The sequence below is a fragment of the Hydra vulgaris genome, chromosome 04 (assembly GCF_038396675.1).
Source record: "Hydra vulgaris chromosome 04, alternate assembly HydraT2T_AEP".
In the NCBI taxonomy this organism is placed as follows: domain Eukaryota; kingdom Metazoa; phylum Cnidaria; class Hydrozoa; order Anthoathecata; family Hydridae; genus Hydra; species Hydra vulgaris.
Window position 1 is genome coordinate 2,817,501 of NC_088923.1, and position 16,156 is coordinate 2,833,656.

The following is a 16,156-nucleotide window of genomic DNA, read 5'->3' on the forward strand; positions in this document are numbered from 1 at the left end:
AAAACTTGAATTTTGTTATGGATGATGAAAGCTATTTTACCTTAAACAATAGTACATTAGCTGGTAATGATGGGTTTTGTGCCGCTAATCCTTCTCAATGCTCTCAACAAGTAAGATACAATTTGCATAAAAAGTACGAGGATAAGCTTTTTTTCTTTGTTTCTTGTTGCAGCAGCCCCCGCGGAATAAGCCCTCTTTATATTCATCACAGTAAGCAGGCAATCAATCAGTAAACTTATAAAGAGATACTAGAAAAAACTTTATTTCCTCTAGTATTAGAATATTATAAAAAAGACAATGAGTTTATCTTCTGGTCTGATCTAGCTCGGTCACATTACGCAAAGTCGGTCATCGACTTTTTTAAATTGAAAAATATCAAAGTTGAACCCAAATATATAAACCTAGTTAACGTTCCAGAAGCAAGACCAAATGAATACTTTTGGAGTGATTTAAAACGGCTAGTGCACGAGAATAATTGGAGAGCTGAGAATTTGGAAGAGCTTGAAGTAAGAATTAGATATTGTTATTCAATGATGAATAAAGAAATTTTCCTTACATAATACATCTTTCAAAAAAACTTTATAATATTGTTAAATATGGTATTTGAAATAATTATTTTAATGTTCTTTTAAACTGCGTATACTAATATATTACCAGTTGAAATGATAAATAATAAAACTTTGTTATTAGTTCTTAAAACATTAATTTCTAAATTTTGTCCAAAATTTTATTTATGAGGTGTTATATATCAGCACATTTAATTATAACATGAACACGTAGAAAAATTATGGTAAAAAATTATGATATATTTTTAACAAGATTCCAAGCAAATACTGTTGAAACTGGAAGTAAGCTTTTAACTTTAAACTGCTAAATTTCAGCTATTTAAGGTTAAAAGTGAGTTAAGGAACAAAAAGGATTGGTTAATAAGAAAACTAACAAACTGTAAACTTTTAAAGTCGGAAAAACATTATTATGAGAAGAAATTTCAAAGTTTAGGAGAAAAATGAGCTGAATAAGTATTTTTTTGAGCATTAGGGATTAATAATAGAAAAGAAATCAACTTGAACTGAATATTCATTTGATATTAAATTTTCAGTGAAATAGGATGAAAGAAAATGTTTTTTTCTAAATAAATAATCTTTTTTCAATAAAAATAATAATAATAATTTTAAAAAATTTTTAAAAAGTTATTTTTTAACTTATAATAAATTCATGAAATAGAGTTTAAATATATAAGTTTCGCAACAAAAATAGACTGCAAATATTTTGGAACAATTCTAATTTTCAATTTTTAATTTAATTTTTGATATAAAAAATTTACAGTTTTCAAAATTAGTTTTTATAAAAAATCTTCACATATTAGCAAAATTAAACTAAAAATCTATAATGTGCGTAAAAAGTATAAAATTATTTACTTACTATTTACAGTTTGCAGATCTAAAGAAAAGAAAAAAAAATACACCAACAACTGCTTTAAAAACTGATTTAAAAAAAAAAAAAAAGTATACAGTATCATCTGTTTTGTTAACAGACACAAACATCTGTTATGTTTAGAGACACTATGTTGTTTATTATTAACTATTTTGACCGAAATGTTGTATTTGTTTGTTTTGAGGTGTTAGACTGCCTTGATAAGGCAAATTTAAAATTTTGGCTAATTATTTAAAAAACATAAGATTTAACATTGTAGTTAGTAAATAACAACTGTTGTCAAGAAAATTACTTTTATCCAGTAGAAGCAGGATTTTTGTAGCAGGATTTCAGATATCATATTTAATTGAAGCTATTGTATTATTTTGTATCTTTTTAAAACTTCTTTTTATTGTAAAATAATTTTTTGTATATATAAATAACTGTGTTTTGTATATATAAATATATATATATATATATATTATATATATATATATATATATATATATATATATATATATATATATATATATATATATATATATATATTGTATATATAAATTTTGTATATATAAATAACTGTATTTATATAAATAACTACTTTATATATATAAATAACTTTTTATTGTAAAATAATTTTTTTAATATATCAATATTTTTAATGCAGTTATCAACTCTTTATTAAAATAATCATTGTTACATTTTTACAAGTTAATACATACCCCTTAAACTGTTTTTCTCTTATGTTTTTCTGAGGACATAAAAATTCTTAACAATATCATTAATATAGATAAAACCATATGAAGAGTTAGTGAATGAACTTTATTTAATAGTTTTGAAAGTTTTGAAAACAATTTTGGAGAACGCTTTTGTAAATTTGTGACAGAAATGTTGTCAAGATCACAGCTGAAAAAAGTTTAGATGAGAATTAACTATTGCAATCATATTTAGAGCATTTTTGTTTTATTCCAATATTTAAAAATGGGTCTAAACCTTTATGCACTAGGTTTAGTCCCATTTCTTATTTGTCTAAAATTGTTAAGTTTCTTGAAAAATTTATGTATTATAGAGAGCACTCTTTTCTCTCTTATACTGTTTAAATGACTTTTAATTTGACTTGCCATCAAAACATTCTACTTGCAATGGGTTCATAGGTACAATTAAAAAATCAGTAAAGCTCATTATACAAGTTATTTTGCATATCGTGTTTTAATTGAATTACAAAAAGTTTAGGACATTGTCAACCATAATAACTTCTTTCCTAAATTAGAGTTTTAGGACTATTGAACCTTTGAACTGTACCTTTTTAAATCAAATTTTTATTTTATGAGTATACATAGTTTGCATAATTGTGATCTAAATGCCATCAATTCAAGCAAGTACACACAGTGTCGCCAAGATGTAGGGGCAAAAGCGAAATACGTGCCCCGGGGGCCAAGATATTAGGGGCACTAGAGGACAAAAGACTACAAATATTACAAAGATTTTAAACAAAATTTGACGAAAGGCATAAAAAATCATAATGGGATTTTAATACAAAAAGTAAATAAATAATAAGTAAATATTTTTATAGATGAGAATATCGTCGTTGGCCAGGTAATATCTCACTCACAAAACAAATAACTAACAAATTATAATATAATTTGTTAGTTATTTGTTTTTTACTCTTACTTTTTAAACCTCATTTCATTGAAATATATAGTTTTTTCAGTCTCCTGTAAAATTTTGCTTTTTACACAAGTGAGATATTACCTGGCCAACGACGATATTAAACTTACTTGGTGATGCGCATATTAACTTAATTTGTTTGTAATGCCAAAGAGTTGAAGTTTTAAGTAATTATTTTCATGAGTATGTTTTAAAAATCTTTTTTTATTTAAAACTATAATATAACCATCAGAATTTGACACAGAGAATTGCTGTTGAAGAAATTCGTTAAAAAAGAAGGTCGTTAAAAACAAATTTAAAAAAGGCGCCTTAACATTTTTTCACTAAACTTAGCTTATAATTTAAAATAATGACCTGTTTAAAACCCCAACTAGTTAAACGTTACCCAGAACGTCAGCACATTTTAAAAAATGGCGTTGCAAATTATCGAAATAGTATTGCAACTAGATATAACTGATGTACCTAGAGAAGTCTCTTTTAAAAGTATTTTTATGTCACAACTTCGGCTGCAGAAACGTCAATTGTCAGCATATAAGTGCCTGGTGTTGCTTTCTTTCATAAATATTAAATTTTTTATATATAAATTTCCTTGATTATTGTAATAAATAAATAAAAAATCAAAGATCGTTATGTTTTCCGCTAGATGGAAGATCTTGCTTTCCAGACACCAGATCATCAGCTCTGATTGCCGCAATGAAACGAAAAGTAAAACGACCACAGGAAATTGCTGAGTCTTGAAGCCATTGCTTTAGCTTCTACCAAAACATCGCTCAATGATAAGCAGGTGACTGATCTAGGCAATTTAATAAAATTTTTTGTAAAGAGAATGATTATAGCAAAATCTCAATAAACCTGAATATGCAACTTTTTTTTAGTGAGTTTCCCAAACATACAACCGAAGTAAATACTATTAACGTTGCGGTTTTCTATTTTATTCAACAAATTTAATTAAAAACTAGGATTGTAAAACCATTTCCGTAAAGATTCTCAATCCTCTGGTTAAAAGATCAAAAACCGTTAAAATGTAGTAGAGCTTAAAATATACCAAAACTTTTCAATAGATATTTCCTATCTTAAAAAATTGAAGTGGTATTTATTTTTTAACGCCAAAATCTGTCTTAAAAAGGTGAACGATCTTTAAGTAAATAAAAATTAATTTAAAAAAAAAAGATTTTTAGGGCCACTTTAAAACAAAAGAATTAAGAACGTCTATTGAATATACCTTTTGAGAATAAATTGGATATAATTACAGTTAAACTATTATAAGTTTGCAGTTTGGCTAGTAGAGACGACTTCATTCGTGCAAGACTTGCATCGCAAAATATAATCCTTTTATTCAACACAAAAAGACAGTGTGAGACATATCCATATGAATCAGATAGTTGAACTTTATTACAGCTAAACTTTAAACATTTTTCAAAAGCATTATTCATTCTTATTATAACTTTAACTGTACATTATAGATTGCAGCGCTTGTTTGCCACAAACTCATGAAACAGTGTTTGTTTGTAAAAACTCAGCCCACTAGCGGCAACTAAAGACATTAAAATATTTTATTGAAAATTTGAACCATTTCTAACTTAGTATATCTATAGAATTTGTTATTTTTATTTTGTAAAAAAGGTCAGAAAACACGATTTAAAAAAAAAAATAAAATCCTAGCGCAAACTGATGACATAAAAAAATTTGGCACAGTTACTTTTTACAGCATTATTCAAATTTTCGCTCTATTACAATTTCAAATTTAAAAATAGTTGTTTTTCGATACACCCTAATGAAAATAAGGATGCAAATTAGAAATTAAAATAGTATTAGAAATAAATATAGAAAATAGTATTAGAAATAAAAACACAGTTATTAAGTTGTATAATTGAACTCACTTTAAATTAAAAAATATGCATGTGTATAGGGGCACGGTGCTGTGTGCACTGTGTATATATAACTACTATTAAAAAACTTTAGCAAATTCCGTTGTTGCAAAAACACGAGGGATTTGTATTATTATTCTAGTCAAAATCTTGAAAAAAATTCTACAAGTAAAGTAAAATTTTCCATTCACAGATATTTTCTTTTAGGTTGCACTTTGTAAAAAATAAAATACTTTTTTCTTTATTTATTACTGTTTCAAGCACAACAAATTAGTTTTTGTTTGACGACATATCAGTTACATTCACAGATATTTTCTTTTAGGTTGCACTTTGTAAAAAATAAAATACTTTTTTCTTTATTTATTACTGTTTCAAGCACAACAAATTAGTTTTTGTTTGACGACATATCAGTTACTTTGCTTTAGGTTCCATAAAAAATTGAGATTATTGTTTTGGCCGTATCTACCATGTAGATACGGCCAAAACAATAATCTTTTTTAACTTACATGGTATCATACCATGTAAGTTAAAAAGTGATACACTTTTTACAAACTATCTTCATAAGTAAGCATCAAAAAAAAAGAAAAAAAGTTTGTGTAAAGAAATAAAAATTTTTGAAGTATTAAGGTTTACACATTTAAGTAAATAAAACTTATTTTATTAATAGTCTGTAAAAGCACTAAAAAGAAACAAATTCTTAAAATAATTTTTTTCTAAATCACTCACCTAAGCAGCTTTCACCATCTAAAAACCATCCCTCCTTACAAGAGCAAATGTAGCTTCCATTGGTATTTACACATACGCTGTTTTTCCACGAACATGGGGGATTAAACCTTTTGCACTCATCATAATCTTAACAAAAAAAAATAAAAAATTTATAATAAAAATTATGTTTTAGTCTTATTAAAACAAATCATTTTTAAGCTATTACAAAAACATGCTCAAAATAAAATGCATACAAGTTTTAGCTGCTTATATTAATTAAAATATATCGCATCAAAATATCCTTACCAAAAAATGGACAACTAACTTTAAGTGTCAATGTGACAATATCTTAACTGAATAATACAAAACAATGTCGACTTTCCTGGTAAATTTTTTTGCTAAATTTTTCTATTCTTCTTTTAGTTACATTTTAAATAAGATTTAGTTTATTTAAAACACGAGTACAAATTATCAAAAAATATACATATATAATAACCGTTATAAAATAATATAAGAACGCAGGGACTCGTAAAAGAAAATACGGTCTTGTCGTCGAGTACCGCCTAAAAATATTCTTGTTAAAATTTATAAGATGTATATAAGATAAAAAATAAATTAATGAAGTAAGTAACTTAAAATATTAACTTACAAATACAAGATACATTATTACACATTATAGTTGTTAATGATACATAATTTGTATAAGTTCATGAATAAATAGAGGGTAAAAAGTAAGGTCACTAAAAAATATCATAAGTATATTGTTTAATCTTTGATTGCAAAAATGAGTTCTTCAAGCTTTCCTTTAAAAGAAAAGTAGTTTACTTTGATGAATTAAATCCTCAGTAAAAGTTTTTAAAACTATTCTAATCCATAAAAAATGGTCCCAGATATTCAACACAAAATTTAAAAAGATTTGTTTAAAAAATGGGCTGCCAAATAAAACTATCATTGCGTAATAGTTAATTAATTTTACATTCGAATAATACAAGTTATGGAAAGCGTTTTGGAATGAATTGGTTCTACATATATATATTTGTATAAATATATATATTATATATATATATATATATATATATATATATATATATATATATATATATATATATATATATATATATATATATATATATATATATATATATATATATATATATATATATATATATATATATATATATATACATATATATATATTTGAGTGAAGACATAGTGTATAAGAGTGTATGTTATATTAATAAGAAAACAATACAAGTTCTCTTAATACAAATAAAAATTTATTTTGAGAAATTTCCACTGGGTTACGGACATCTGCATCATCAGCTCGTAAAATATTACAAAATTTTTTAAACGTTAAAAAAACAGTTTATAACATTTTTTAACTGGTGTCAGCAGTTGAATGGCTTCTTTTTTCTTAACATAAAAATGTTTAAAACGGAGTACTAAGTTTAGTTTCTTTAAAATGCACATTATCGAAATTTATTTAGTCATTCGATGGAAAATATTGGTGCCTCTGTATTTCGAGTGCTTCACGTTCTTTACGGTCAAATTTTTTTATGTCAACTTAAGGAGTTTTAGCTTTCTCCCAATTTATTTTTTCAGTGCAAAACTTGCTATGTGTGGTAATTGCTGATTGATAATGTTTGCCATCGTTTAAAATTTTTTGGTGTTGTTGATTCTTGTTCTAATTTGTAACTTTGTTTCTCCTACAAGTTGAGTGCGGTAGTGGTGTAGTGGTAGAGCGCTCGCTTCATAAGCGAGAGGTTCCGAGTTCGATCCCCACCACGTCCCTGGTAGTACCGCGCTCAACTTGTTTCTCCACGCAGCGGCCTTGTTCGTCAAGGTTCGCGTTTCGGAGTTATAGAGTTGAGAGAGGGTTATAACAACAATTAAGTAGCCCCCTCATCTGTAGTGGCCTTCTGGGCCTTGGGGAGGTGAAATAACAAAAAAAAAAAAAAAAAAAAACATATTTTTTTGAGCAATTGCATTCAACTAAATATGTTACCGGTTGGCTATTTTAGTGGAATCTAGATTTGTTTTTACATGTTAAGAATGTTCTTATATTAAGATTTGATTTAAAAACTACTTTATTTCCGACTTTTCTAATTATTTTCCTGAACTTTGGTGATAGTGAAGGTGTCCACGGCAATGATCCTGTTGGGAGAGCATTGTTCTCGGATTGAATTCTATTGTTCTTTACGGATCGTTTTTTCCTAATTTGATTTGCAATACTTTTTAGTTGGCTTTCGGTGTATCCATTTTCATTAAAAACTTGAGTAAGAAAATTTATCTCATTTTTTAAATGTATAACACTGCATATGGAGTATGCCCTGTGAACATAACCTTTAAATATTGCGCATAAAATTTTGGGGTCATGATTCGAGTGCGGTTTTCTTTCAATATTTGTAATGGCTTCTTTTCTGTAGACTTAAAACTCATACTTACCTTTGCTGTTATTTATTATTGTTATATCTAGGAAACTCAGAGTTTTGTCATGGCTTTCTGTCTCAATAGTGTATTGTATCGCTGGGTGTTGTTTATTTAAGATTATTTTGAATTTCTCTGCTCCTTGGATGTTTGAAAATATAGCATGGCTCTTCGACGTATTTTAGATAGGATTTTATGTCGAGAGGAGGATTTAATGTCATTGCGATTTTGAAAGCGTTTTCTTTGTGATGTTTTAAAAAAGATTATGTAAATACAAACATAAATGAAAGAAAAATAGGATAGGAATTCTCCATATCATGGATCTCGTTGTTCCACAAACAATAGCAGCGATGTAAACGAAGCTTTAAAAATATTTTGTTTCTGATATAGTAAGCTTGGTAGAATATCTGTAGAAATTATCTTTATTTAATTAATCTATGAGAATAAAAGTAGTTTCTTTAAGGGGAATTGATGGATACAGGTTTATTACATCGAATAAAACTTGAACTTCGTTTTTGTCAACATTCCATGAGTTTGCTTTGCTAACAATATCAAAAGAATTTTTAAAACGTTTTTATTTTTATTTAAGGTAGATTGTATTGCTTTATCTAAGTAGTTAGATATTCCATAATTAGGTGTGCCGATAGCTGATATAACTATTTTCATAGAGTAAGCTTTATCAGGCTTGTGAGCCTTAATTAGACCATACATACGAGATTGGATTGCATCACTTGGATATATACTGTCATAATCTGTTTTTGAAAATCTTTGTTTTTTGTTAAGTTGTGAGAGACTAAAACCATTGTTTGACTAATTTCATCGCAAATTCTTTCTAAAGCTTTTTGTGTTCAATTCTAACAAAGCCATTACCCTTTTCAAAAGTATATATCAACAAGTTTGTTTTCCTTAATTACTTTTCGAGCATAACTTGGCTCTCTTGTTAATTTTTGGCTAATGTTTTTACCCAATTTAAGTTCTTTTAAAACATTTTTTCTTAAATCCCGCGCATTTTCAATTTTGTTGTTATATTCTAGCTTTAAAAAAAATATATATATATATTAAATATATATAAGTTAAAATGTTTTAATTAAAAACAACATTTTAGTACACATTCCGGGTCTTAAAAGTATAAAGTGTTCTTTATTTTTTTATGCCAGCATATGTTGCAAAAGGTGAACGACCTTTAAGTAAATAATAATTGAGTTAAAAAAAAGATTTTTAGGGCCCCTTTAAAACAAGAGAATTAATATTGTCTATCTGATATACATTTTGAAAACGAGTTGGATATAACTCGGTTGTAAGATATCACAATAATAATAACAAATTTTATTTAAAAAAAAATAAAAAAAAAATGTGTTTTTAATATTGACTTTAGAGAATCCCCTTACTAACTTAATCAGTGAATGTGTTGTAATGTTGTCATTTTATTCAAATTAGATTCAAATTTTCATTAAAGTTAGGTTAAATTAACATTATTAGAAGTAGAAATACAGTTATTAATTTGTATAATTTAAATTGCTTTAAATTTAAAAATATGAATGTCTAAAGTGGCGTCTAATTGCAACTCTGCCCCGGTGTCAGGAAAGCTCTCCTTGGTCTATTCGTGTGCACGTTGCGCATATAACTACTTTTTAAATTTACCAAACTCCATGGTTGTAAAGACAAGACGGATTAGTATTATTGCAATTATCATGATCTTAAAATAAACTCTATAAAGAAAGTAAAAATTTCTATGCACAGATATTTTCTTTTAGGTTGCCCTTTGAAAAAATGAAACTAACTTTTTTTTATTTTATTACTATTTCAAACATAGTAAATTAGTTTTTGTTTGACTACATATCAGTTAATATGAATTTGGTTCTATCAAGAATTGAGATTATTGTTTTGGTCGTAGTTTTGGTTTAAAATGCTACTTAAAATGATTGTCATATAATGTAAATATAAAAATGTTATGCTCTACACATATAAACTATATATAAACAACAAAAAAGTATGCACAAAAAAAAAAAAATTTAGCATTAAAATTTTTAAAGTTAAAAGGTTTGCACATTTGAGGAAATATTCCTTGTTTTAATAATAGTCTGTAAAAACACGAAAAAGAAACAAAGCTTTGATAATATTTTTTCTAAATCACTCACCTAAGCAGCTTTCACCATTCAAAAACCATCCCTCCTTACAAGAGCAATTATATTTTCCATTTGTATTTATACATACGCTGTTTTTCCATGAACATGGCGGATTTAAACTTTTGCACTCATCAAAATCTTAACAAAAAAAAATTTTCGTTTTTAATAAAAAATATATTTTAGTTATGTTAAAATAAATAATTTTTGAAGCTATTACCGCAAAATGCTCAAAATAAAATGTCTACAAGTTTCTAGTGGCTATACTAATCAAATTATATCAGAGCAAATAATCTTTATTAAAAAGTAGATAAAAACTTTAAGTGTCAATATGGCAATATGTTAATTGAGTAATACATAATAATGTTAGTTAAATATCCTGTTAAAAGATTTTGCTCAATTTTAGTTTTGGTCTTTTTATTACATTTAAAAAAAACTTTCGTTTCAATATTCATAACACGAAGAAACATTAATAAAAAAAGTAATATATATAATATTCGTTATGAAAAAGTAAAAGAACGCAGGGACTTGTATAAAACCATACTGTCTTGTCGTCGAGTACCGCTAGGAAACATTCGTGTCTTAACATGACAAGAGACTTAATAATAAGTTAAAAAATAATAAGTTAACAAAGAGACTTAAAACAATCCCTTACAAATACAAAATATATTATTAGATATAACATTTGTTAATCATACATTTGTAATTTTTATCAATTCATTATTAAATAGAGGGAAAAAAGGAAGATCACTAAAAAATATCATGAGTATATTGTTAAATCTCCGATTATAAAAATGAGTTCTTTTAGCTTTCGTTTAAAAGAGAGGTAGTTACTTTGATAAATAAAGTCCTTGGTAAAATTTTATAAAACTTTTTTATTCCTTAAGAATAGCCCGCTATAATTAATGCAAAAACTAAAATGATTTGTTTGTAAAATGGGCTGCCTAATAAAATTATCGTTGCGTAAAATGTATTAATTTTTATCTTTTGATAAATACAAGTTAAGAAAAGAAACTTGGGATAAATTGATTTTACATATAAATATATATATATACATATGTATATATATATATAAATATATATATATATATATATATATATATATATATATATTTATACATATATATATATATTTATACATATATATATATATATATATATATATATATATATATATATATATATATATATATATATATATAAATATGTATATATATAAATATATACATATATAGATATATATATATATATATAAAGCTTAAAAATTTATACAATGTTATGGTAAATATTTTGCATGTTATTAGTTTAAAGTAGTCTTCATTTTCCTATGCTAGTATATGTCGCAAAAGGTGACCGACCTTTAAGTAAATAAAAATTAATTTGCAAAAATGATATCTAGGGCCACTATAAAATTAAAGATTTAAGAAGGTCTATAGGATATACATTTTAATAACGAACTGGATACAACTCGATCCTAAGATATCATAATAATAATATCAAAATTTGCTAGTTAATAAAATAAAAAATAAAAAAATTCAATATGGCTACTAAAAATTTTACATCTGCACAGTTAAAAGATATTTTAAAAATTCATTAAAATACTATTATAAAGATGTTTAATGATAGAATTGAAAAACTTGAAAACATATTCAACTCAGTAATTGACGAGAGCAAGGAACTAAAAAAGGAATTACGCGAGCTTAATAAAGCTGTTGATTTTGTGAGTAATAATTATGATAAAATATTCGCTGATCATTAAATATCAAAAACATCATTGATAAATGAAAATGCAAATTCTAAAATGATTAACGATTTGGCAGAACTTGAAGACAGAAGTCGACGCAACAACTTAAGATTCTTAGGGATTGAAGAAATTGAAAATGAAAGTTGGGAAGACAGTAAAAATAAAGTAAGGGAATTTTTAAATAATAAACTTCAACTACACGGAAACTTTGAAATTGAAAGGGCGCATCGAGTTGGCAAAAAATTACCATAAAACAATAAAAAAAATAGATCGATCGTAGTAATATTTCTTAACTGCAAAGACAAAGCCACGATATTAAGAAAATATACGACGATGAAATTATGGACTCAAAAGGTTTACATAAATCAAAATTATAGTGAATATACGCTGGAATTGCGGAATGAGGCAAAAGATTTAAGGGCGAAGGGTAAGTACGCTAAAGTTGTATATAATAAATCAATTATACGGGATTTATAAAAGAAATTATTTGATCTCATTTAGAATATGAAAAACAAAAATTAAATGGATTCTAATAAAACCTTAAATTTTGAGTCTAGTTTTTATAATTTTTTTCGGAATAATGATTTCCTATTAGACTAGGAATCTGATCCTGATCTTAATTATTTTACTGATTCTGATGTTTTGCAAAATAAATGCAACTACATATATACTCAAGAAATTAAAGGATTTCTTGATCAAAATAATATTAACACAATTCACATTAATATTCAAAGTTAATAAAATTTTTTGATATCTTTAGTAATTTTATTGAAGAAACTAGTAATCTTTTTAATATAATCTGCTTAACAGAAACATGGTGCAGTTCGGATGACGTAAATTCTTTTACCAATTTTAAACTGCCGGGTTATAATGTAAATTCATTAGCACGAAAAACAAATAAGCGTGGCGGAGGCGTTCTTATTTATGTTAAAAATAACTTACAGTATTTTACCCGGCATGACATGAGCATCATTGATGCTGATAAAGAGGTTTTAACGATTGAAAATTTAACCAATAGATTAAAAAATAAAATTCTAAGGTGCTGTTATTGCCCACCTTCAGGTGAAATTTAAAATTTTAATTCGTTTTTATGTAAGGACGTTATGAAAAAAAGTACCCGCGAAAATAAATTAATCTACTTATTGGGTGATCTGAATTTAGATTGTTTTCAATACCACGTCAATAATAACATTAAAAAGTTTTATAATGGCATTCTCGAAAATGGTGCGATTCCTTTGATTAGCAAACCGACAAGAATTACTCAATCAAGTGTTTCTTTAATTGATAATATTTTAACCACTGATGTTTTTAACGTATCCTTAAAAAAAGGCATAATTTAAAATGACATATCTGATCATTTTCCTGTTTTCTTTTCTATAAATATAGATAATAAATTATTTCCTAATGAAAAACGAGTTTTCAAAAAGCAAATTTTTACAAATAAAAACCTTGAATCTTTTAAAGAACAATTATCTTTAATTGATTGGAACTTTATTAACGCCTCTGATAATACAAACTTAGTTTATAACTCCTTTTTTAAAACTTTCTATGATATTTACGACACAAATTTCCCTGAAGTTAATTTAAATCTCAAAGCTAAATGTATTAAATTGGATTACAAAAGGTTTGCGTAAGTCTTCAAAAATTAAACAAAAATTATACATTAATTACTTAAAATGTTAAACAAATGAAAATAAAATTATATATAAAAATTACACTATACTTTTTGAAAGCCTCAAAATAAAAAAATAAAAAAAGTATTATTTAAACTTACTAGATAAATATTAATTAAATTTTAAGCGCACTTGGTTTATAATAAGAGAAATTACTGGCAGCAAAAAAAGTACATCTCACCCTTTGTCAAACATGGTTAAACATAATAATGAATTTTTATATAATAAAAGACAAATTACGGAAGAGTTTAATAAATACTTTGCGTCTGTAGGACCAAATCTTGCAAAAAACATTCCTATAGCAAACAACTTAATAATTGATCTATGTTTCCCTCTAAACTCTTACTTGAACTCTTTTGAATTATTTTTTGAAGAGTTTGAAATTGCATTTAAAATGTTGAAATCTAACAAAGCAGTATGCCCTGATGGTATTAACAGCAACATTATTATAAGTTCATTTGATGTAACAGATATACTCTTTAAGATTTTTTCGCTATCAATTAAACAGGGAATTTTTCCACAAGCTCTAAAATTAGCAAAAGTCATACCAATATTAAAAGGTGATGACGTTGAGAATAAACGTAACTATCGTCAAATTTCACTACTTTCTGTATTCTCTAATGTTTTAGAAAGAATTTTGTACAATAAAATTTATAACCATCTTACTATAAACAATTTATTATACAGCAATCAATATGGATTCCAAAAAAACAATTCCACTGAACATGTCATTTTACAATTTACAAGAAATATATTTGACTCATTTGAAAATTCTCAATTTACTTTAGGTGTTTTCATTGACTTGGCAAAAGCTTTTGATACTATTGATCACAAAATTCTTTTTAAAAAGTTGGAGTGGTACGGAATTAGTAGAAATATATTAATTTGGCTTAAAAGTTACCTAAATAATCGGAAACAATTTGTTTTTCAGATGATAACATATCATCTAATTTGTTAAATATTTCATGTGGAGTTCCTCAAGGATCCATATTAGGACCCCTCCTATTTCTTATATTTATTAATGATCTACCAAAAGCTTTTAACCTAATGACAACAATGTTTGCTGATGATTCTAACTTATTTCTTTCTCATAAAATCATTTTTACACTTTTTAGTAACATGAACATTGAACTAGCCAAAATTTCTGAATGGTTTATATTAAACAAACTATCATTAAATATTAATAAAACTAAATAGATTATTTTTCATCCTTATGATAAAAAGCACCAGCTGCCAAGCAACTTACCCTTTCTTTTTATCAATAACATAATTATTAAAAGAGTACTAGTGACAAGATTTTTAGGTGTATATATGGATGAAAATCTTAATTGGAAAAGCCACATTGCTAACTTGTGCAATAAAATTTCAAAGAGTATAGACATTTTATACAAAATAAGAAACTTTCTTGATAAACATACCTTGATTCAGTTATATTATTCGTTAATTCATTGCCATATTAATTATGCAAACATTGCTTGGGGTAGCACTTATAAAAGTAAACTTAAACCTCTCTATCGGCAACAGAAACATGTAGTACGCCTTATAAATTTCAAGGACAGTTCTGCTCACGCCAAGCCTCTTTTATATGATATGAAAGCACTCAATATATTTGAGTTAAATGTTTTTAATATTCTTTGTTTTATGTATAAATGCAAGACCCACCTATCACCCGTTTCTTTTCGTAACTTGTATTTACAAAGAGATAGAAATAAATATATTTTAAGGAACGATAGTTTAATTCGACAACCATTTTGTCAAACTAATTTAGGTAAGTTTTTTATTTCATTTCGCGAACCATTTTTATGGAGTAGTATAGTTCTAAATACTTCTAAAGATTTTTCTTAAGAGTGTAATTTTGATTCTTTTAAACAAAATCTTAACAAAACTCATTTTTTCAACTGAAAATATACTAATCTACTTTTAAATTTTAAATTTTTTTGAAAATCCCTTATCTATATTAGTATATGTATATATTTAATGTATTTTCTTTTTTATTTATTTTTTTGTTTGTTTTTTATCCACAAGCAATTAGCGGTTTCTCTGTGACAAGACCTGATGGTCTTCCTTGAGTAATCCGCGTTCTTTATATTTATTTTTAATATTTATTTTCTTAACGATATCTTGACTTGTTAACTTTTATTATTGTAAAAAAGTTTAATTTATTTAAATTGTAATAAATATTGTAATAAAGAACAAAAAAAAAAAAAAAAAAAAAGTAAAAAAGCAAAAAAAAAAGTTTGTTTTCAATATTAATTTCAAAGACTCTCTTTGTTAATCTAATCAGTGAATGTATTTTAATAGTCTTATTAAATTCAGATTAGATTTAAATTTTTATATAAATAATGATGTAAAATAACTCTATTAGGAAAAAAAGCACAGTTGTTAACTTGTATAATTGAATTTGCTTTACATTTAAAAAAATGCATGATTATGGGGGCGTCTAAATGCTACTATGCCTTGGGCATCATAAAGGACCAGCTCTCGGCGGCCCTGCTGTGTGCACTGTGCAAAAATAACTAGTATTAAAATTTAGCG

The 16,156-nt window shown here is 25.8% G+C and overlaps 1 protein-coding gene across 1 annotated transcript in view; it reads right to left on the reverse strand.

Moving 5' to 3' along the window:
• Nucleotides 1–16,156, reverse strand: part of LOC136079122 (uncharacterized) — a 146,052-nt gene that overhangs the window by 10,973 nt on the left and 118,923 nt on the right. Inside the window, exons 18-20 of the mRNA XM_065794839.1 lie at nt 10,220–10,345; nt 5,676–5,801; nt 1,423–1,440 (exon numbers count right to left, since the gene is read on the reverse strand). Of these exons, the coding sequence (XP_065650911.1) occupies nt 1,423–1,440; nt 5,676–5,801; nt 10,220–10,345 (270 nt within the window). The remainder of the gene's footprint in view (nt 1–1,422; nt 1,441–5,675; nt 5,802–10,219; nt 10,346–16,156) is intronic.